Raw genomic sequence first — 23,568 nt, forward strand, 5'->3', positions numbered from 1 at the left:
CTTGCTGAGCTCAAGGGGGTTGGGAGGTCAAACCTGTTGAAAAACTGGTTCAGCTCGTTAGCACTTTCCAGGGTCCCCTCAAGGGCAGTGCTTGACTGTGTGTAGCCAGTTATCTTTCTACACTTCCCTGGAGCTGTTGGCCTGTAGCCAAAATAGACAGTATCTCTTAAAAGTGAACAGGTGAAGAGATTTGTTGCCATACTAGATTCTAGAGTAATGGTAGAGAAGAGAAGCAGAGTAGAGGATCAGTGGAGTGAATAATGTCTCAGGTCTGTGTCCCTCCATTTCAACACATCTTGCATGACACATCAACACAGCTGAACAAATGCCCAAACTGGAGTTGCTGGGTCTCAGCGGTTTGTAAAACTGTTGAGATTGAAGTGCTGTCTGTTTGACTTTTCACTCGTATGAAGGCACATGTTTTTCCTTTAACACACTAGACTGATTTAAAACTTAAAATTGTAAGGACCTTCATCAGTATTTGTCCATGTGGGACTGGAGATTACTGGTGGGTGTCAGTAGACAACGTCATGTTCCACAATGTATTGTTGTGACATCTATGAGACCTAGACATGGTGTTATATTCTAAGTGTAAGTACGTGTACATTGTTTCCATTATTGAGTTAAGAGCTCCCCTTGAAGATGCGATTGAGAAAGTATTTGAAAGCAAGAAGCTAAGGTATGCGGAAGTGGTAGCGAAACCACGACAACGAAGTTGGGCATCACACACAAGACCAGTGGAGATGCGTGTTAGAGGATTTGTAGCTAAATCCACCTAATCACTTCTGTTGGATTTTTTGGTTTTCGAGGAAGGTCACTCAAAGGAGCTTTAAAGGAGTTGACTGAGGCTGCTGAAAAAGTGAGCCAGTGGTTGTGACTGAGACGCGCACAGACTACTTGGGGTCATGAATCAAACTGAGATACGTGAAATCTTATCAAGGTCCATTTTGAGGTGTATCTGTTTGTTGTCTCTGTTAGCGGCATGTATTCTAACCCATTATGAATATGAAGTGGGTGGCTCTGGGATGCCAGACACCACTGTTGAGCCTTCTAACACTGATGAAGGAAGGTGCCTGCTTGAAAACCCCAGTGAAATGCTCACAAAGGTAGCTTTGTTGATGTTGTAGTATCCTGTTGCTCAGGTTGTATGGTTGGGCAATCATGTTGTTGTGTTTAGGACTTGTGGGCTACAGACTGGGCCTGTTTTACTATGAAGGAGGGCCTTAAGGATCCTGGGTACAACATGCAGCTGTTCTGGCTGTCTCCAACCAGTTTTGCGTACTTGTATCTATAGTTGGGAAGTTGTTATATTGGTCAGGTTGTTGGCTATGAGTACTTGCATCTGATAGTGAGAGGATTAGCCACTGTGGGAATTCCCCAACCAATAGCACAAGGAATTGAACATATTTTCCTTTGTATAACCAAAATGACATTAAGTTATGTGTGACAGAGCTGACAAACAGTACAGTACAGTCACTAGTTTCTTATTGGCTAGTTTCATGATGAATGGCTATCTTCTAAAAGAAGACTCAATCAAAAGGGGTTAAAGTGGTTCAATTAGAAAACTCTTCTGAAACTGATTTTCTTCCAGTTACTTGTCAGTGTTTGTGAATGGCTCAGTAATACCCAATGGACATGAAAAATATTGCACTGAAAAGGGGATGCAGGTACGTAAGTAAGTAAGTGTTCCATATGACATAGCAGTGGCATTCTTTTCAACACCTTGTAACTAATTACAGTATATCATGTGAGTGAACATGAGATTCATGATCAAGCAGCTGCAACACCTTGTAAAAAATTACAATAAATCCTGCAAGTTCATGATTAAGCAGCTGCTATCCAAAATGGTAATGTTCATGGTAACAAAGGAAAAGTCCCCACACTGGATTTTCTCAGACACCTGGGGTCAGGAAGCAAACTGAGCTGTGAGCAATTAATCATAGTATGGCAATGGGATAGGCCATTTGAGAACCATCTTAGGCAGTAGGTCAGAGAAACCTGATCATCATACAGAACAACAAAAGGTTGCCAGACCTGTTTGAATTAGAAGCCTAGCTCATTTACATTAAAAACCTGGGAGGTGTCTTAAACCGTATATATGGCTAGATAAGATGCTTGTTGTTCAGATATGCACCACTGAATCTGGAGTATGTTCCACGTGCTTCGTTACTGTACTGGAATGTATACAGATTGCTGCATCAACCACAAAATAAACTTCCCTTTTTCTTACAACCTCTTTTATGACATCTGGATAAATTACCCAATATGTTGTGGATGTGACTAGATTGGCATTAGCACAAACTCCCCAGTATTTGGGCCTCAAGTTCTTTTTTTGGTATTACAACCCTGAAAATAGCATTCTTTGAAATCTCTGTTTGGTCACTACTCCTTCTCTGTCTTCTGCTTCTACATGGATACTACTGATTCATTATGACTGTGTGGAAATTCAAAAACATAAATTGTACAAAGCACTTTGGGAATAATTGTTGTTGAACAATTACCAGAAAAAAGTATGGACTAATGTGACAAAGCTGTGCAAGGTGCTTTGATCTTTGTATCTGTGAAAGTGACCTGTAGGTGCATGTCAAGAAAATCACTGAATCACAGAAAGAAAAAGAAACTTAAAGGTTCAGGTACAATTTTGGTCAAATCTAGCAACTTGCTCCTCACAGTCTTCTAGCTGTCTGTTCAGAGTGTGTCCTCAAAATAATTCCGGTGTTCGTAAAGTCTTGGCCCTGCAAATGGGAAACAATCAGTGCCAGTGTGATTTGATCATCAACCTCTTGTCAGAATCACCGACTACAACTTTTAATGCTTTACATTAGCAAAAATAAATATGTGTACTAATTTGTATTGCAAAAAGGCAAATCTATGGTAACCGTCTCTCTTTCTACCCGCAACCTCTTCCCCAGGTTTCTTTCCTATTGTATGAACATAAAGATTAAAGGTGCAGTACAAGAACAAGTCAGCAAGCATCTCTGAGAGAATTGTGAGTAAATAAACTATTTCTATGTTAGTCACAATAGATGTACAGGCAAGGTTTAGTTGGAGTACTGCCAAAGAGAAAGCCTTTTTTATTCATGTAAATTGTATTTGTTATGTGTTACATCCTTGAAGGAAGGTACATTATCTCCATCACCGTTCAGTTCACACATCCACCCCACCCCCCTACTACACTCCTTTGTGTAGTCTCAGCAGGTTGAGTTATGGCCATGCCCACCTGAGGACCATCAGATGTGTAAACGGTGCTCAGAGACCTGCCCATAACCCTTTGTCATGCTAGTTTGAATTCTAAAATCTCCTACAGCTGATTGGCTAGGTTTGAATCCAGGAAGCTAATAGGTCAGACAGAAGAAGCACTATATTAACACCACAGAGTCAGATAAATGGCACCGGGCTGCTCTGGAACTATACAGTATTTGTAATTCACCAGCAATACAACTATATTGTAGTTCTTTCTTTGCAGATTTTCACCATATCGTTGCATTGAAGGATAGTTTGACAGAGTTTCTGTTTCCAAACAGAACTAAAGTCAGAAATGTCTGGATTTACCGAACCATCACAACCGCTCATGTCAGTGAAGAAGGAGATAAAAGAAGAAGAATTTGATGATTTCCTACAAGAGTATTTGTCTGCAATTCAGACAGTGGAAGAAAAGCCTGGAATGGACTTTGAAATCAAGACTGAAATGTACACGTCACCAACCATGAAAGAAGAAAAGAATTCACCAATGGAAATTACAGATGAAGAAGAATTTGATTTAAGTGAATATGGTCACTATGCCTCTTCTCCTACAGGTAAGTTGCTTGTTCGTCGTTATGTGTTATGTATAGTTACACTACTTACATTTTAGAGAAACTTGGCTAACTTGTGCTTCACAATGAATGTGAGACCTCTTCAGAGAACAGAGATACTGTGGGAATACCTTACTTATGGGATAATATCTGCAGTCTGTTACATTCAAAAGAGAGAAAGTGTCTGACAAAACAAAAATCAAAAATATGTATCGTATGTATTGTATTGTAGAATCATCCCAGATAGAGGAGAAGAGAGAAAATATTGCTGAACTTTTTTTTATAATCTTACAGGAGACATTCAAAGGATCCAATCTAATATGAAAGGGAACACTGAGGAAAAAAGAAACAAAGACAGATGTCACAATCAGTCAAATCAATCACACCTAACCGTACGTATGATGAAACATACTGGAGAAAAGCCAGTTCAGTGTTCTCAATGTGGAGAGACCATTAATTATATATCTAGCCTCAAGGAACCCCAGAGGATCCATACTGGGGAAAGGCCTTATCAGTGTTCTCAGTGTGAAAAGACCTTTAGCCACATGTCTCAACTTAGGACACATCAGAGGATCCATACTGGGGAAAAGCCACATCAGTGTTCTCAGTGTGGAAAGGCCTTTAGACAAATGTCTCATCTCAAAATACACCAGGGGATCCATACTGGGGCAAAGCCACATCAGCGTTCTCAGTGTGGAAAGGCTTTTAAACAAATGTGTGATCTCAAGACACACCAGAAGATCCATACTGGAGAAAAGCCACATCAGTGTTCTCAGTGTGGAAAGGCCTTTGTCCAAATGTGTGATCTCAAGAAACACCAGATGATACATACTGGAGAAAAGCCACATCAGTGTTCTCAGTGTGGAAAGGCCTTTAGCCAAATGTGTAGTCTCAAGACACACCAGATGATCCATACTGGAGAAAAGCCACATCAGTGTTCTCAGTGTGGAAAGGCCTTTAGACAAATGTCTCATCTCATGATACACCAGAGGATCCATACCGGGGAAAGGCCTTATCATTGTTCTCAGTGTGGAAAGGCTTTTCAACAAATGGGTAATCTTAAAAAACACCAGAAAATCCATACTGGAGAAAAGCCACATCAGTGTTCTCTGTGTGGAAAAACCTTTAGCCTTATGTGTAATCTTAAAAAACACCAGAAGATCCATACTGGAGAAAAGCCACATCAGTGTTCTCTGTGTGGAAAAACCTTTAGCCGAATGTCTCATCTCAAGACACATCAGAGGATCCATACTGGAGAAAAGCCACATCATTGTTCTCAGTGTGGAAAAACCTTTAGCCTTATGTGTAATCTTACAACACACCAGAAGATCCATACTGGAGAAAAGCCACATCAGTGTTCTCAGTGTGGAAAAACCTTTAGCCGAATGTGTAGTCTCAAGAAACACCAGAAGATCCATACTGGAGAAAAGCCATATCAGTGTTCTCAGTGTGGAAAGGCCTTTAACCAAATGTCTAATCTCAAGAGTCACCAGAGGATCCATTCAAACGATGTGCTGCCCTGCTAATACCTGATTGAGTATCACTTATTGAAATATTTTTGATTAGATGAGTTTTAAAACAACATGTGATGTACATGATAAAAGTTTATTCCTTCACATTTGAAACATTTGTTAGGGTAAAGATTGAAACATGAATTCAATAAAAAAAAATTAAAAGTGAGTGTTTTTTTCAAGTATGTGTATGTGGGGGTGCGGCGAGGGGGTGTAAAATATATAATCGACAAGCAGCAGTAGTGTTTGTGCAAGCTTTCTAGATATATGGCCTAAACAGAGCCTCATATGAAGATTATCTACACCTCAAAGATGAGTGTTGAGGGTCAGAGATGGGGGAAGAAAGAAAGAGGACGGGGGAGGGAACATATCATTGTCATTAAAAAGGGTATACACAGACAAAAATGGCTACCTCGAGAAAAACAGACTCTGCCCTCACTGTAGTAATGGGGTAGTGGAGTATGAGTTACTTTTCCTGACAAGAATGTAATAAATACAACTACATCAGGGGAAACGACTTTTCAAGAACAGAAGACATTTGCTCTTGGTTTACAAAAATAAAAAGAGAAGAAAAATGATCATTCCTCCTGGGTGAAATTATTTTTTTACTGAAAGGTATGTCATTTTCATTTGTAATTTTTTTCCCTTGGTGATTTATTACTTAATTTATTTTTCCTTTAGTATAATAATATCAAAAACACTATTAAGCACACAGTGTCTAAGCATGCACATTTCACTCTCTGAGTGAGGTTTCTGCTCCCAAGGACTCACCCATTAGCAAATGACAGCTATTCATATGATAAGGGCATGGTGATTCAGTGATCTCTATTGGGACATGGTGTGGCGAGAAAACCTGTGGGGGTAGTGGGCCACAAAGACATTCCAGGGCCATTACATAATGGCCATTGTCTTTGTCTGAGGTGTCCCAGGTCTGTTTACACCTAACTCATCAATATGCATTTGTAGGGACACAAGTTTGGAGAGGCACAGGGCAATCTGAAATTATAAATATGTAGTAGTGAAACCACACACACTTTCTGAATGCTAAACTCATATATGTATAGCCAACACCTATGTTTACAAGGTTCATAGTTCAAAAGTCTCGGTCTGAAATCTTTACAATGTTTTTTTTGTACAAATTCTGAGCACCTCTGAATGAAGGTTTTCGTAAGGGTGATTTTACATTTGATTTAAATACAATTTTATTTTACTACATTCCTTTTACTCTAATGTTATTATTGTTGAGGTCTTCTAGAACATAATCATATATGCCACTTTTGAATCTATGTTTTTAGTGAGGTGAAATATATAAAAGCAGTGATTCATATCAGACTTCCTAAAAGAGTCTAACAGGACTTGGTCTCCCAAGTGTTAAAGGTACAGGTTTGAATTCCAACCTTTTTGTGACTACTCTTCATAGGGATTGTAGTTCTTTAGCTTGCTGCCATGTTATGTGCGGGTTGTAGCTGGCAGGAAAATAACTACAAAATCTAGTTACCAAGTAAATTTCTGTATCTTTCCTGGGTCCTCATTAATAAAAAGATGTTTTTTTTTTCTGAAAGAATTTTCATGTTTCCTTTTTCTAATTTAGCCTCCTAAAAACAACAATTTATTTTCTTATTGTCAGTAATTTGATGCCAAAAATAATAATAGGCTAATGACAATTATGATATTAAAGTTAAGTACTAGTAGAAGTGCAATTTAGGAACTGAAGAATTGGGTCTTCAAGAGCTTCTTGAAGGTAGAGAGGGACGGCCCTGCTCTGGTAGTGCTAGGCAGCTTGTTCCACCAACGTGGAACTACGAATGACAATAGTCTAGATTGCCGTACTAGGTGTGAATGGGGGCACTGGTGGAGTTGATGAGTGGGGACCCAGTCTGCCCTGCTGAGCTCATTGGGGTTGGGAGGTCAAACCTGTTGAAAAACTGGTTCAGCTCGTTAGCACTTTCCAGGGTCCCCTCAAGGGCAGTGCTTGACTGTGTGTAGCCAGTTGTCTTTCTACACTTCCATGGAGCTGTTGGCCTGTAGCCAAAATAGACAGTATCTCTTAAAAGTGAACAGGTGAAGAGATTGGTTGCCATACTAGATTCTAGAGTAATGGTAGAGTAGAGGATCAGTGAAGGAGTGAATCATTTCTCAGGTCTGTGTCCCTCCATTTCAACACATCTTGCATGACACATCAACACAGCTGAACAAATGCCCAAACTGGAGTTGCTGGGTCTCAGCGGTTTGTAAAACTGAGATTGAAGTGCTGTCTGTTTGACTTTTCACTATTATGAAGACACATGTATTTCCTTTAACACACTAGACTGATTTAAAACTTAAAATTGTAAGGACCTTCATCAGTATTTGTCCATGTGGGACTGGAGATTACTGGTGGGTGTCAGTAGACAACGTCATATTCCACAATGTATTGTTGTGACTTCATTGAGACCTAGACATGGTGTTGTATTCTAAGTGTAAGTACTTGTACATTGTTTACTTTACTGAGTTAAGAATTCCCTTTGAAGATGTGATTAGGGGAACATTTGAAAGGAAGAAGCTAAAGTATGCGGAACTGGTAGCGAAACCAAGGCAACGAGGTTGGGCATCACACACAAGACCAGTGGAGATGGGTGTTAGAGGCTTTGTAGCTAAATCAACCAAAACACTTCTGTTGGATTTTGGTTTTCGACAAGCAGCAGTAGTGTTTGTGCAAGCTTTCTAGATATATGGCCTAAACAGCGCCTCATATGAAGATTATCTACAGCTCAAAGATGAGTGTTGAGGGTCAGAGATGGGGGAAGAAAGAAAGAGGACGGGGAGGGAACATAGCATTGTCATTAAAAAGGGTAGACAAACATGGCTACAGACAAACATGGCTACCTCAAAAATACAGACTCTGCCCTCACTGTAGTAACAGGGTATGAGTTACTTTTCCTGACAGAATGTAATAAGTATAACAACATAAGGGAAACCTACTTCTCAAGAATAAAAGACATTTGCTCTGGGTTTACAAAAATAAAAAGAGAAGAAAAATGATCATTCCTCCTGGGTGAAACAATGCAAAAATCTTTATGCTTTAAGCGTAGAATAAATCTCAAGACACATCAGGAAATATACAGTAGACAAACCATGCTGGTTTTTTTCTGACCATACACACAAATATCAGATCTTTGGTTCATTAATGTAGATGCTTTTGTTAGCCACAGAAGCAGAACATTTTAAGGTTGATGTTCAACACCAGTTTACCCTTAGGGTAAAAGTAGGTTTTTGTAAGGGTATGTTTACATTTGAATTAAATAAAAAAATATTGTACTACATTCCCTCATGTTATTATTGCTGAGGTCTTCTAGAACATAATCATATATGCCACTTTTGCATCTGTGTTTTTAGTGATATATACAAATATACAAAAGCATTTAGGCATGTCAAACTTCCTAAAAGAATCTAGCAGGCCTTGGTCTCCCAAGTGATAAAGGGAAAGGTTTGTATTCGAACCTTTTGTGATAACATTGTGGCTACTCCTCATAGGGATTGTAGTTCTTAATCTTGCTGCCATGTTATGTGTGGGTTGTAGCTGGCAGGAAAATAACTACTAAAGCTAGTTACCAAATTAATTTCTTTATCTTCCCTGGGTCTTCGTTATTAAAAATATATTTTTGTTTTAAGAGAATTGTCATGTTTCCTTCTAGTTTAGCCTCCTAAAAAGAAACAATTTCATACGTGTTATTGTTGTCACGATTTGGAACCTCTGTGTCACAAGTTGGGACCTCCGGGCCTCTGGAGGCCGCCAACTAGAGAGGCTGTGGTGTGGTTGTGTGTGTACATGTGCTTCCAGTGTTTGTTATGTTTGTACATGTGCTTTTGTTGACTTTCTGTGTCGGTTTTCCTTTCATTGTTGCCAACTGTCTGTTTGTTAGTTAATTGGTCACATGACCCATTAAGTGTTGTATTTATACCTGGTGGTTTTTTGTGTTCTTTTCGGTGACTTACTCGTTTGTGTTCTGGTCAGTACTGGGTTCTAGCTTTCATGTTTCGTGTTTCAAGTCTCAGGTCTCTCAAGGCTCTTAGGTTAATCACGTTTGCTAGTTCCAGTTTCACAGTCTAGTCACAGTCTTTGTAAATCTTTTATTTTTCCTAGTCTTGTTAAAATCAACTTCTCTGTTTTTGATTATCTGTTTTTGACTGTCTTCTGAGCGTTTGGATTATTCCTTTTTGTGTTTTCCCTGTTTTGGAGAAGTAATTAAAGACAACAATTCCTGCAAGCATCTTGCATTTGGGTCCTACTTCCTTCATTAGCTCAGTGAGCTTCTCTCTGGACCAGAGAACCAGCGGCCAGAGTTCGTTTACCGAGCCCGGCCCTGACAATTGTCAGTAATTTGATGCTAAAAATAAATGATAGGCTAATGATAATTAATAAATAATGGAAACCTTCTGTGTGCCTGTGCAACTTCACTGCTTGGCCCCCAAACACACACATTTGACTCCGCAGCTAATTAGTGTATATTAACACACCCAGGCACCGGCCAACTGTTATAATGGGGCACTAAGACAGAGATGGCCAGGACTCCCCATAGCTAGGTTAACTGGCATGAGACCTTGCATGTTTTACACGTCTTGCGGAGATTCACACTCCGTACCAACCTGTTCAATAGAGTATGGTGGGAATACACAACACCCTGTTACTTAATTGTTATGGAAAACTGAGTGGGAATAAAAATGTCTTATCTATCCCGTGTTGTTTTTATCTGATACATTCATGGGTTTTCTACATGAAACAGGTTTTAATGTTTAGCTTGTGCCAATTCAAGCATTTCGTAAGTAAACAATGAACTTTATGTGAACTACAACTGTGGTAGAGAGATGAAGCACTGTTTAATTATTCGGTTTCATTGAATCTACAAAATAGGCAGTATCTCATAAAAGTGAGCAGGTGAAGAGATTTGTTGCCATACTTTCAATGTAGGCTCCATAAAATAAGATACAGATAAGATAAGATAAACCTTTATTAATCCCTGTAGGGAAATGCAGGTGTAATAGCAGCAAGGAGAGTTACAGGTAAGAGTGGGTTACAATGTAATAGGAATACAAAATATAAATAAAAATAAATATAAATAAGATAAGTAAAACACTGGCCCTACATATCTGCGCTGGTTCTCTGAGTGATTGCATTTGCATTTACATTTACATTTACATTTAGCAGACGCTTTTGTCCAAAGCGACGTACAAGGGAGAGAACAAGCTACGAGCAATAGAACCTGGTGTTACAATAAATACTACTTTACATAAGAAATATAAAAAACGAAATGGAAAAGAAAAAGAAGTGCAGGAATGTAACTGCTGTAATTGCAAGTTAACACTAGTCGAAGTGCCAGTTAGGACGGGAGGTGCTCTCTGAAGAGTTGGGTCTTCAAAAGCTTCTTAAAGGTAGAGAGGGATGCCCCTACTCTGGTAGTGCTAGGCAGTTCATTCCACCAACGTGGAACTACAAATGAGAATAGTCTAGACTGCCGTACTTGCACAGACGGCAGTACCAAACGACGCTCACTAGAAGAGCGCAGCATCCTAGGTGTAACATTTGCCCTTACAAGAGCATTTAGGTAGGTGGGAGCAGAGCCAGTAATAACTCTGTAGGCAAGCATAAGTGACTTGAACTTAATGCGAGCAGCTACAGGCAGCCAGTGGAGCTCAATGAGTAGCAGGGTGACGTGTGCCCTTTTCAGTTGGTTGAACACCAAACGCGCTGCCGCATTCTGGATCATTTGTAGTGGTTTCACCACGCAAGCCGCCAGACCCGTTAGGAGGGCGTTGCAGTAATCAAGGCGGGAACTCACCAAGGTTTGCACCAGCAGCTGGGTGGTGTACTGGGTTAGGTACGGCCTGATTTTGCGGACGTTGAATAGCGCAAAGCGGCAGGACCTGGAGACAGAGGCGATGTGGTCCGTGAAAGTCAGTTGGTCATCAATAATGACCCTGAGGTTTCTTGGGTTGGTTGGACAGCCTATCCGTAAATAAATATAACTATGTACATATGTACAGTCCAGGTGTAGAAGTCGTGCTGGGGCTGTGATCTGGGGGAGGTGTGTGTGGGGTGGCATGCTGCTGCCTCCTGGGGTGGGGGGGTGGGGGGAGACATGGTGTAAGTGGGGGCACTGGTGGTGATGAGTGGGGTCGGGGGCTGGGGGAGGCGGGAGGCGAGGTGTGAATGGGGGCACTGGTGGAGGTGATGAGAGGGGACCCAGTCTGCCTTGCTGAGCTCAAGGGGGTTGGGAGGTCAAACCTGTTGAAAAACTGGTTCAGCTCGTTAGCACTTTCCAGGGTCCCCTCAAGGGCAGTGCTTGACTGTGTGTAGCCAGTTATCTTTCTACACTTCCCTGGAGCTGTTGGCCTGTAGCCAAAATAGACAGTATCTCTTAAAAGTGAACAGGTGAAGAGATTTGTTGCCATACTAGATTCTAGAGTAATGGTAGAGAAGAGAAGCAGAGTAGAGGATCAGTGGAGTGAATAATGTCTCAGGTCTGTGTCCCTCCATTTCAACACATCTTGCATGACACATCAACACAGCTGAACAAATGCCCAAACTGGAGTTGCTGGGTCTCAGCGGTTTGTAAAACTGTTGAGATTGAAGTGCTGTCTGTTTGACTTTTCACTCGTATGAAGGCACATGTTTTTCCTTTAACACACTAGACTGATTTAAAACTTAAAATTGTAAGGACCTTCATCAGTATTTGTCCATGTGGGACTGGAGATTACTGGTGGGTGTCAGTAGACAACGTCATGTTCCACAATGTATTGTTGTGACATCTATGAGACCTAGACATGGTGTTATATTCTAAGTGTAAGTACTTGTACATTGTTTCCATTATTGAGTTAAGAATTCTCTTTGAAGATGCGATTGAGAAAGTATTTGAAAGCAAGAAGCTAAGGTATGCGGAAGTGGTAGCGAAACCAAGACAACGAGGTTGGGCATCACACTGTAAGGTCTGTGTTCTGTCCGTGTCTAATTTCTGTGTTTGTCTCCCTTGTGTGGTCGCATGTTTGTTCCCGTGTCTAGTCCTCGTGCTTCCTTGTTCCCGCCATGTGCTTTCCCTGTGTTTGTTTGTCTGTGCCATGTGCCCTCTTGTTGTTGTCCGTGTCTCCACCCCTCACCTGTTCCCAATCTCCCGGGTTGTGTGTATCATTGGTTTCACCTGTGTCCTGTTGGTTCCCCTTGTTTAGTCCACCTGTGTCTTTGTCTGCCCCGCCTTGATTGTTCTCACCTGTCCCTCGTTATCTGTTGCCTGGGTGTATATATAGTCCTTGTTTTCTTGTTCCTGGTTGTGTCGTCGTAGATTGTGTTTCATGGTATGTTCCTTGTTTTTCCACTGCTCCTTGTGTGTTCCTAGCGTTTAGCGCTTCCGCCTTGTTCAAGTGATTACTCGTGCTTCTGACCTCTGCCTGCCCTACAACTATTCTCCTGCCTATTCCCTGTTTGGATTTGTTTGCCTACTTTTGGACTGCCTACCTGTGTACCGAACCCTGCTAGTAAACGTTTATTCTTCTGAATCTACCCCTGTGCTGAGTCGTGCGATTGAGTCCTGCACAACACCCACCATTCGTAACAGTACGAAGACACCAAGGATGGACTCAGCCGACTCAGACTCAGTGCTCAGATGCAGTTTGAGCAAACAAGCCTCCTCTCTCTGCCTCGTGACAAGGGAAATAGAGGAGCAAGGGAGAAGTTCCCTGAAGTTCCTGAACCTGCTGTTGGGACAATTCGAGCAGCTCCTGGATCGTTGGGATTCCCTCGCTGCACCTCCCTCTCCAGCTCCGGTTCCATGCCGCCTGGATTCCGGCTCCAGGGTTTCAGCTTCACTCACCAATACTGCTCTGGCTTCAGCTCCGACTCCACGTCTCCTGCCTCCCGCCTTCAGGACAGCCGCAGCCGCCCTAGGAAGAGCTTCTGACGCTGTCAACCTCGAAGCAGCCTCTACCAATGCCACCATCAGAGCGGTCTCTGACGCCGTCAACGCAGCCTTTGGAGCTTCCACCCTTGAAGCAATCTCCGCCGCCCTCGAAGCTGCCTTTGCAGCATTGGAAAGATTTTCTGTCACACCCAAAGAAGCCTCTGGCGCTGCCTTGCTCGATGCAGCTTCTGCTGCCATCGATGCAGCCTCTGCCACCCTCGAAGCAGCCGCCTCCGAGGTCGTCTCTGCTGCCCCAGAGGTAGCCTCCGTCGCTACCACTCCCAAAGCAGCCTCTGCCTCCCCCGAAGCAGCCTCTGACGCTGCCGCCCCAGAAGCAGCCTCTGACGCTGCCGCCCCTGAAGTAGCCTCCGTTGCTACCGCCCCAGAAGCAGCCTCTGACGCTGCCGCCTCCGAGGTCGTCGCTGCTGCCCCAGATGTAGCCTCCGTCGCTACCACTCCCAAAGCAGCCTCTGCCTCCCCCGAAGCAGCCTCTGACGCTGCCGCCCCAGAAGCAGCCTCTGACGCTGCCGCCCCTGAAGTAGCCTGCGTTGCTACCGCCCCAGAAGCAGCCTCTGACGCTGCCGCCTCCAAGGTCGTCTCTGCTGCCCCAGATGTAGCCTCCGTCGCTACCACTCCCAAAGCAGCCTCTGCCTCTCCCGAAGCAGCTTCTGATGCTGCCACCCCCGAAGCAGCCTCTGACGCTGCCGCCCCCGACGTAGCCTCTGTCGCTACCACCCCAGAAGCAGTCTTTGATGCCACTGACGTAGCCTCCGTCGCTACCGCTCTCGAAGCACCCACTGCTGCCCCCGACGTAGCCTCTGACGCTGCCGCCCCAGAAGCAGCCTCTGACGCTGCCGCCCCCGACATAGCCTCTATCGCTACCACCCCAGAAGCAGCCTCTGACGCTACCGCCCCCGACGTAGCCTCTGTCGCTACCACCCCAGAAGCAGCCTCTGATGCCGCTCCCGAAGCACCCACTGCTGCCCCTGACGTAGCCTCTGTTGCTAGCAACCCCGAAGCAGCCTCTGTCGCTGCTGTCCTTGAAGCAGCCTCTGATGAAATTACTGATGGTGACGCCACTGAGGCCTACGCCACAGCAGAACCAGCCGCCGCTCTCCCTGCAGACCGAGCCGTCGCTGACCCTGCAGACCGAGCCGTCGCTCACCCTGCAGACCCAGCCGTCGCTGACCCAGCAGACCCAGCCGACGCTCACCCAGCTTGTGCATACCCTACAGCCAGCGCTGCCGACCCGGACCCCGCAGCCACCGCTGCCGACCCGGACCCCGCAGCCACCGCTGCCGACCCGGACCCCGCAGCTACCGCTGCCGACCCACACCCCGCAGCTGACCCGGACCCTGCTGCCACAGCTGCCAACCAAGATCCTCCAGCATCCGTTTCCGATGCAGGCCCAGCAGCACCCTCTGCCGAGACCGGTCCAGCAGCACCTTCTGATGGCGTCGCTGCTGAGGGCTCTGCTGTCCCGAGCGCCCCTGTCCCGAGCGCCCCTGTCCCGAGCGCCCCTGTCCCGAGCGCCCCAGGCGCCCCTGTCCCGAGCGTCCCAGGCGCCCCTGTCCCCAGCGTCCCAGGCGCCCCTGTCCCGAGCGTCCCAGGCGCCCCTGTCCCGAGCGCCCCTGTCCCGAGCGCCCCTGTCCCGAGCGCCCCAGGCGCCCCTGTCCCGAGCGTCCCAGGCTCCCCTGTCCCGAGCGTCCCAGGCTCCCCTGTCCCGAGCGTCTCAGGCGCCCCGGTCCCGAGCGTCCCAGGCTCCCCTGTCCCGAGCGCCTCAGGCGTCCCGGTCCCGAGCGTCTCCGGCGTCCCTGTCCAAGGTGTCCTTGCGCCGGCCCCAGGCGCTCCGGATCCTGTCTCCAGTGTTCCTGGGTTCCCTGTCCCAGCTGCAGCAGACCCAGGGTTCGGTGCCGCCAGCCCTAATGAACCAGCGAGTCCAGGTGCCACGTCTACCCCAGCCACTGGCCCTGCAACCCCAAACACCAATCGATATCGCTGGCATCTATTTGTTGTTAGGGTTGTTGTTGTGTTTATTGTTGGTCTGTTTGGCCGGTCGCCAAAGACTCTGCCCCTGTTTGGCCATCCACCCGGTCGGTCGTCAAAGACTCTGCCTCTGTTTGGCCATCCACCCGGTCGGCCGCCAAAGACTCTGCCCCTGTTTGGCCACCCACACGGCCAGCCACCAGACATTCTGCCCTTGCTTGGCCGTCCACCCGGTCAGCCACCAGACCCTTCTTTCCAGCCTTCTGTCTGGCCCGGCCTGCCCGCCTGCCTTGCTCTGGACCCCCTCCACCCACCCTAGGTGGATTTGATCTGTTTGTGTGTTTTTGGGCTGTCTGGTCCGGTCTGCCCGCCTGCCTTGCTCTGGACCCCCTCCACCCACCCTAGGTGGATTTGATCTGTTTGTGTTTAGGGCCGTCTGGAATCCGGCCCTTAGAGGGGGGGTACTGTAAGGTCTGTGTTCTGTCCGTGTCTAATTTCTGTGTTTGTCTCCCTTGTGTGGTCGCATGTTTGTTCCCGTGTCTAGTCCTCGTGCTTCCTTGTTCCCGCCATGTGCTTTCCCTGTGTTTGTTTGTCTGTGCCATGTGCCCTCTTGTTGTTGTCCGTGTCTCCACCCCTCACCTGTTCCCAATCTCCCGGGTTGTGTGTATCATTGGTTTCACCTGTGTCCTGTTGGTTCCCCTTGTTTAGTCCACCTGTGTCTTTGTCTGCCCCGCCTTGATTGTTCTCACCTGTCCCTCGTTATCTGTTGCCTGGGTGTATACATAGTCCTTGTTTTCTTGTTCCTGGTTGTGTCGTCGTAGATTGTGTTTCATGGTATGTTCCTTGTTTTTCCACTGCTCCTTGTGTGTTCCTAGCGTTTAGCGCTTCCGCCTTGTTCAAGTGATTACTCGTGCTTCTGACCTCTGCCTGCCCTACAACTATTCTCCTGCCTATTCCCTGTTTGGATTTGTTTGCCTACTTTTGGACTGCCTACCTGTGTACCGAACCCTGCTAGTAAACGTTTATTCTTCTGAATCTACCCCTGTGCTGAGTCGTGCGATTGAGTCCTGCACAACACCCACCATTCGTAACACACACACAAGACCAGTGGAGATGGGTGTTCGAGGATTTGTAGCTAAATCAACCAAATCACTTCTGTTGGATTTAAGTTTTCGAGGAAGGTCACTCAAAGGAGCTTTAAAGGAGTTGCCTAAGGCTCCTGAAAAAGCGAGCCAGATGGTTGTGACTGAGACGCGCACAGACTACTTGGGGTCATGAATTAAACTGAACTAAAACTGAGATACGTGAAATCTTATCAAGGTCCATTTTGAGGTGTATCTGTTTGTTGTCTCTGTTAGCGGCATACATTCTAACCCATCATGAGAATGTAGTGGGTGGCTCTGGGATGCCAGACACCACTGTTGAGCCTTCTGGAGGCACTGTGGGCCTAATTCAACAAAACACTGATGAAGGAAGGTGCCTGCTTGAAAACCCCAGTGAAATGCTCACAAAGGTAGCTTTGTTGATGTTGTAGTATCCTGTTGCTCAGGTTGTATGGTTGGGCAATCATGTTGTTGTGTTTAGGACTTGTGGGCTACAGACTGGGCCTGTTTTACTATGAAGGAGGGCCTTAAGGATCCTGGGTACAACATGCAGCTGTTCTGGCTGTCTCCAGCCAGTCGTGCGTTGTTGTATCTATAGTTGGGCAGTTGTTACATTGGTTAGGTTGTTGGCTATGAGTACTTGCATCTGATAGTGAGAGGATTAGCCACTGTGGGAATTCCCCAACCAATAGCACAAGGAATTGAACATATTTTCCTTTGTATAACCAAAATGACATAAAGTTATGTGTGACAGAGCTGACAAACAGTACAGTACAGTCACTAGTTTCTTATTGGCTAGTTTCATGATGAATGGCTATCTTCTTAAAGAAGACTCAATCAAAAGGGGTTAAAGTGGTTCTCTGTGTTCGAGTTCTGTACAGCACAACATCAATTAGAAAACTCTTCTCAAACTGATTTTCTTCCAGTTACTTGTCAGTGTTTGTGAATGGCTCAGTAATACCCAATGGACATGAAAAATATTGCACTGAAAAGGGGATGCAGGTACGTAAGTAAGTAGGTGTTCCATATGACATAGCAGTGGCCTTCTTCTCAACACCTTGTAACTAATTACAGTATATCATGTGAGTGAACATGAGATTCATGATCAAGCAGCTGCAACACCTTGTAAAAAATTACAATAAATCCTGTGAGTTCATGATTAAGCAGCTGCTATCCAAAATGGTAATGTTCATGGTAACAAAGGAAAAGTCCCCACACTGGATTTGCTCAGACACCTGGGGTCAGGAAGCAAACTGAGCTGTGAGCAATTAATCATAGTATGGCAATGGGATAGGCCATTTGAGAACCATCTTAGGCAGTAGGTCAGAGAAACCTGATTATCATACAGAACAACAAAAGATTGCCAGACCTGTTTGAATTAGAAGCCTAGCTCATTTACATTAAAAACCTGGGAGGTGTCTTAAACCGTATATATGGCTAGATAAGATGCTTGTTGTTCAGATATGCACCACTGAATCTGGAGTATGTTCCACGTGCTTCGTTACTGTACTGGAATGTATACAGATTGCTGCATCAACCACAAAAGAAACTTCCCTTTTTCTTACAACCTCTTTTATGACATCTGGATAAATTACCCAATATGTTGTGGATGTGACTAGATTGGCATTAGCACAAACTCCCCAGTATTTGGGCCTCAAGTTCTTTTTTTGGTATTACAACCCTGAAAATAGCATTCTTTGAAATCTCTGTTTGGTCACTACTCCTTCTCTGTCTTCTGCTTCTACATGAATACTACTGATTCATTATGACTGTGTGGAAATTCAAAAACATAAATTGTACAAAGCACTTTGGGAATAATTGTTGTTGAACAATTACCAGAAAAAAGTATGGACTAATGTGACAAAGCTGTGCAAGGTGCTTTGATCTTTGTATCTGTGAAAGTGACCTGTAGGTGCATGTCAAGAAAATCACTGAATCACAGAAAGAAAAAGAAACTTAAAGGTTCAGGTACAATTTTGGTCAAATCTAGCAACTTGCTCCTCACAGTCTTCTAGCTGTCTGTTCAGAGTGTGTCCTCAAAATAATTCCGGTGTTCGTAAAGTCTTGGCCCTGCAAATGGGAAACAATCAGTGCCAGTGTGATTTGATCATCAACCTCTTGTCAGAATCACCGACTACAACTTTTAATGCTTTACATTAGCAAAAATAAATATGTGTACTAATTTGTATTGCAAAAAGGCAAATCTATGGTAACCGTCTCTCTTTCTCTTTTTACCCACAACCTCTTCCCCAGGTTTCTTTCCTATTGTATGAACATAAAGATTAAAGGTGCAGTACAAGAACAAGTCAGCAAGCATCTCTGAGAGAATTGTGAGTAAATAAACTATTTCTATGTTAGTCACAATAGATGTACAGGCAAGGTTTAGTTGGAGTACTGCCAAAGAGAAAGCCTTTTTTATTCATGTAAATTGTATTTGTTATGTGTTACATCCTTGAAGGAAGGTACATTATCTCCATCACCGTTCAGTTCACACATCCACCCCACCCCCCTACTACACTCCTTTGTGTTGTCTCAGCAGGTTGAGTTATGGCCATGCCCACCCGAGGACCATCAGATGTGTAAACGGTGCTCAGAGACCTGCCCATAACCCTTTGTCATGCTAGTTTGAATTCTAAAATCTCCTACAGCTGATTGGCTAGGTTTGAATCCAGGAAGCTAATAGGTCAGACAGAAGAAGCACTATATTAACACCACAGAGTCAGATAAATGGCACCGGGCTGCTCTGGAACTATACAGTATTTGTAATTCACCAGCAATACAACTATATTGTAGTTCTTTCTTTGCAGATTTTCACCATATCGTTGCATTGAAGGATAGTTTGACAGAGTTTCTGTTTCCAAACAGAACTAAAGTCAGAAATGTCTGGATTTACCGAACCATCACAACCGCTCATGTCAGTGAAGAAGGAGATAAAAGAAGAAGAATTTGATGATTTCCTACAAGAGTATTTGTCTGCAATTCAGACAGTGGAAGAAAAGCCTGGAATGGAATGTGAAATCAAGACTGAAATGTACACGTCACCAACCATGAAAGAAGAAAAGAATTCACCAATGGAAATTACAGATGAAGAAGAATTTGATTTAAGTGAATATGGTCACTATGCCTCTTCTCCTACAGGTAAGTTGCTTGTTCGTCGTTATGTGTTATGTATAGTTACACTACTTACATTTTAGAGAAACTTGGCTAACTTGTGCTTCACAATGAATGTGAGACCTCTTCAGAGAACAGAGATACTGTGGGAATACCTTACTTATGGGATAATATCTGCAGTCTGTTACATTCAAAAGAGAGAAAGTGTCTGACAAAACAAAAATCAAAAATATGTATCGTATGTATTGTATTGTAGAATCATCCCAGATAGAGGAGAAGAGAGAAAATATTGCTGAACTTTTTTTTATAATCTTACAGGAGACATTCAAAGGATCCAATCTAATATGAAAGGGAACACTGAGGAAAAAAGAAACAAAGACAGATGTCACAATCAGTCAAATCAATCACACCTAACCGTACGTATGATGAAACATACTGGAGAAAAGCCAGTTCAGTGTTCTCAATGTGGAGAGACCATTAATTATATATCTAGCCTCAAGGAACCCCAGAGGATCCATACTGGGGAAAGGCCTTATCAGTGTTCTCAGTGTGAAAAGACCTTTAGCCACATGTCTCAACTTAGGACACATCAGAGGATCCATACTGGGGAAAAGCCACATCAGTGTTCTCAGTGTGGAAAGGCCTTTAGACAAATGTCTCATCTCAAGATACACCAGGGGATCCATACTGGGGCAAAGCCACATCAGCGTTCTCAGTGTGGAAAGGCTTTTAAACAAATGTGTGATCTCAAGACACACCAGAAGATCCATACTGGAGAAAAGCCACATCAGTGTTCTCAGTGTGGAAAGGCCTTTGTCCAAATGTGTGATCTCAAGAAACACCAGATGATACATACTGGAGAAAAGCCACATCAGTGTTCTCAGTGTGGAAAGGCCTTTAGCCAAATGTGTAGTCTCAAGACACACCAGATGATCCATACTGGAGAAAAGCCACATCAGTGTTCTCAGTGTGGAAAGGCCTTTAGACAAATGTCTCATCTCATGATACACCAGAGGATCCATACCGGGGAAAGGCCTTATCATTGTTCTCAGTGTGGAAAGGCTTTTCAACAAATGGGTAATCTTAAAAAACACCAGAAAATCCATACTGGAGAAAAGCCACATCAGTGTTCTCTGTGTGGAAAAACCTTTAGCCTTATGTGTAATCTTAAAAAACACCAGAAGATCCATACTGGAGAAAAGCCACATCAGTGTTCTCTGTGTGGAAAAACCTTTAGCCGAATGTCTCATCTCAAGACACATCAGAGGATCCATACTGGAGAAAAGCCACATCATTGTTCTCAGTGTGGAAAAACCTTTAGCCTTATGTGTAATCTTACAACACACCAGAAGATCCATACTGGAGAAAAGCCACATCAGTGTTCTCAGTGTGGAAAAACCTTTAGCCGAATGTGTAGTCTCAAGAAACACCAGAAGATCCATACTGGAGAAAAGCCATATCAGTGTTCTCAGTGTGGAAAGGCCTTTAACCAAATGTCTAATCTCAAGAGTCACCAGAGGATCCATTCAAACGATGTGCTGCCCTGCTAATACCTGATTGAGTATCACTTATTGAAATATTTTTGATTAGATGAGTTTTAAAACAACATGTGATGTACATGATAAAAGTTTATTCCTTCACATTTGAAACATTTGTTAGGGTAAAGATTGAAACATGAATTCAATAAAAAAAAAATTAAAAGTGAGTGTTTTTTTCAAGTATGTGTATGTGGGGGTGCGGCGAGGGGGTGTAAAATATATAATCGACAAGCAGCAGTAGTGTTTGTGCAAGCTTTCTAGATATATGGCCTAAACAGAGCCTCATATGAAGATTATCTACACCTCAAAGATGAGTGTTGAGGGTCAGAGATGGGGGAAGAAAGAAAGAGGACGGGGGAGGGAACATATCATTGTCATTAAAAAGGGTATACACAGACAAAAATGGCTACCTCGAGAAAAACAGACTCTGCCCTCACTGTAGTAATGGGGTAGTGGAGTATGAGTTACTTTTCCTGACAAGAATGTAATAAATACAACTACATCAGGGGAAACGACTTTTCAAGAACAGAAGACATTTGCTCTTGGTTTACAAAAATAAAAAGAGAAGAAAAATGATCATTCCTCCTGGGTGAAATTATTTTTTTACTGAAAGGTATGTCATTTTCATTTGTAATTTTTTTCCCTTGGTGATTTATTACTTAATTTATTTTTCCTTTAGTATAATAATATCAAAAACACTATTAAGCACACAGTGTCTAAGCATGCACATTTCACTCTCTGAGTGAGGTTTCTGCTCCCAAGGACTCACCCATTAGTAAATGACAGCTATTCATATGATAAGGGAATGGTGATTCAGTGATCTCTATTGGGACATGGTGTGGCGAGAAAACCTGTGGGGGTAGTGGGCCACAAAGATATTCCAGGGCCATTACGTAATGGCCATTGTCTTTGTCTGAGGTGTCCCAGGTCTGTTTACACCTAACTCATTAATATGCATTTGTAGGGACACAAGTTTGGAGAGGCACAGGGCAATCTGAAATTATAAATATGTAGTAGTGAAACCACACACACTTTCTGAATGCTAAACTCATATATGTATAGCCAACACCTATGTTTACAAGGTTCATAGTTCAAAAGTCTCGGTCTGAAATCTTTACAATGTTTTTTTGTACAAATTCTGAGCACTTCTGAATGAAGGTTTTCGTAAGGGTGATTTTACATTTGATTTAAATACAATTGTATTTTACTACATTCCTTTTACTCTAATGTTATTATTGTTGAGGTCTTCTAGAACATAATCATATATGCCACTTTTGAATCTATGTTTTTAGTGAGGTGAAATATATAAAAGCAGTGATTCATATCAGACTTCCTAAAAGAGTCTAACAGGACTTGGTCTCCCAAGTGATAAAGGTACAGGTTTGAATTCCAACCTTTTGTGATAACCTTGTGGCTACTCTTCATAGGGATTGTAGTTCTTTAGCTTGCTGCCATGTTATGTGCGGGTTGTAGCTGGCAGGAAAATTACTACAAAATCTAGTTACCAAGTAAATTTCTGTATCTTTCCTGGGTCCTCATTAATAAAAAGATGTTTTTTTTTTCTGAAAGAATTTTCATGTTTCCTTTTTCTAATTTAGCCTCCTAAAAACAACAATTTATTTTCTTATTGTCAGTAATTTGATGCCAAAAATAATAATAGGCTAATGACAATTATGATATTAAAGTTAAGTACTAGTAGAAGTGCAATTTTGGAACTGAAGAGTTGGGTCTTCAAGAGCTTCTTGAAGGTAGAGAGGGACGGCCCTGCTCTGGTATGGCTAGGCAGCATGTTCCACCAATGTGGAACTACGGATGAGAATAGTCTAGATTGCCGTACTAGGTGTGAATGGGGGCACTGGTGGAGTTGATGAGTGGGGACCCAGTCTGCCCTGCTGAGCTCATTGGGGTTGGGAGGTCAAACCTGTTGAAAAACTGGTTCAGCTCGTTAGCACTTTCCAGGGTCCCCTCAAGGGCAGTGCTTGACTGTGTGTAGCCAGTTGTCTTTCTACACTTCCATGGAGCTGTTGGCCTGTAGCCAAAATAGACAGTATCTCTTAAAAGTGAACAGGTGAAGAGATTGGTTGCCATACTAGATTCTAGAGTAATGGTAGAGTAGAGAAGTAGAGTAGAAGATCAGTGAAGGAGTGAATCATTTCTCAGGTCTGTGTCCCTCCATTTCAACACATCTTGCATGACACATCAACACAGCTGAACAAATGCCCAAACTGGAGTTGCTGGGTTGCAGCGGTTTGTAAAACTGTTGAGATTGAAGTGCTGTCTGTTTGACTTTTCACAATTATGAAGGCACATGTTTTTCCTTTAACAAACTAGACTGATTTAAAACCTAAAATTGTAAGGACCTTCATTAGTATTTGTCCATGTGGGACAGGAGATTACTGGTGGGTGTCCAGGGACGTGCACAGGGATTTTGAAGGGCAGTTGCCTATATCACTTGAAACTCTGAAATTGTCAGGGTCGATCACTAACCGCCGCCACGCCCCCGCCCCCTGGGCGCATATTCCGCGATTATTTTATCTAGGCCTACATGAAGTTCTGCAGCCGTAATACTATTTAAAATATATATATATTTCCTTCGT

At 43.5% G+C, this 23,568-nt stretch overlaps 1 protein-coding gene and 1 long non-coding RNA gene across 3 annotated transcripts; one reads left to right on the forward strand and one right to left on the reverse strand.

The window, feature by feature from the left end:
• Positions 1 to 2,425: 2,425 nt before the first annotated feature.
• On the forward strand, positions 2,426 to 21,807 carry LOC122130181 (zinc finger protein OZF-like). 2 transcript variants are annotated; one of them, XM_042704818.1, is made up of 4 exons: positions 2,426 to 2,989; positions 18,576 to 18,652; positions 19,130 to 19,460; positions 19,752 to 21,807. In XM_042704818.1, exons 3-4 carry the CDS (start codon positions 19,202 to 19,204, stop codon positions 20,981 to 20,983), a joined length of 1,491 nt encoding a protein of 496 aa, XP_042560752.1. In that variant the 5' UTR covers positions 2,426 to 2,989; positions 18,576 to 18,652; positions 19,130 to 19,201; the 3' UTR covers positions 20,984 to 21,807. The 2 variants fall into 2 exon arrangements, with proteins under 2 accessions (XP_042560752.1, XP_042560751.1); XM_042704817.1 differs by lacking the exon at positions 2,426 to 2,989 and having other exon boundaries at positions 17,800 to 18,652.
• Positions 7,270 to 23,391, reverse strand: LOC122130185. The gene is made up of 3 exons (XR_006151838.1): positions 23,062 to 23,391; positions 17,792 to 17,793; positions 7,270 to 7,387 (listed from the first exon to the last, which is right to left on the reverse strand). It is a non-coding gene; the product is annotated as an uncharacterized LOC122130185 (long non-coding RNA).
• Between the last annotated feature and the right edge of the window lie 177 nt (positions 23,392 to 23,568).

Source organism: Clupea harengus, unplaced genomic scaffold (genome assembly GCF_900700415.2).
Source record: "Clupea harengus unplaced genomic scaffold, Ch_v2.0.2, whole genome shotgun sequence".
Taxonomy (NCBI): domain Eukaryota; kingdom Metazoa; phylum Chordata; class Actinopteri; order Clupeiformes; family Clupeidae; genus Clupea; species Clupea harengus.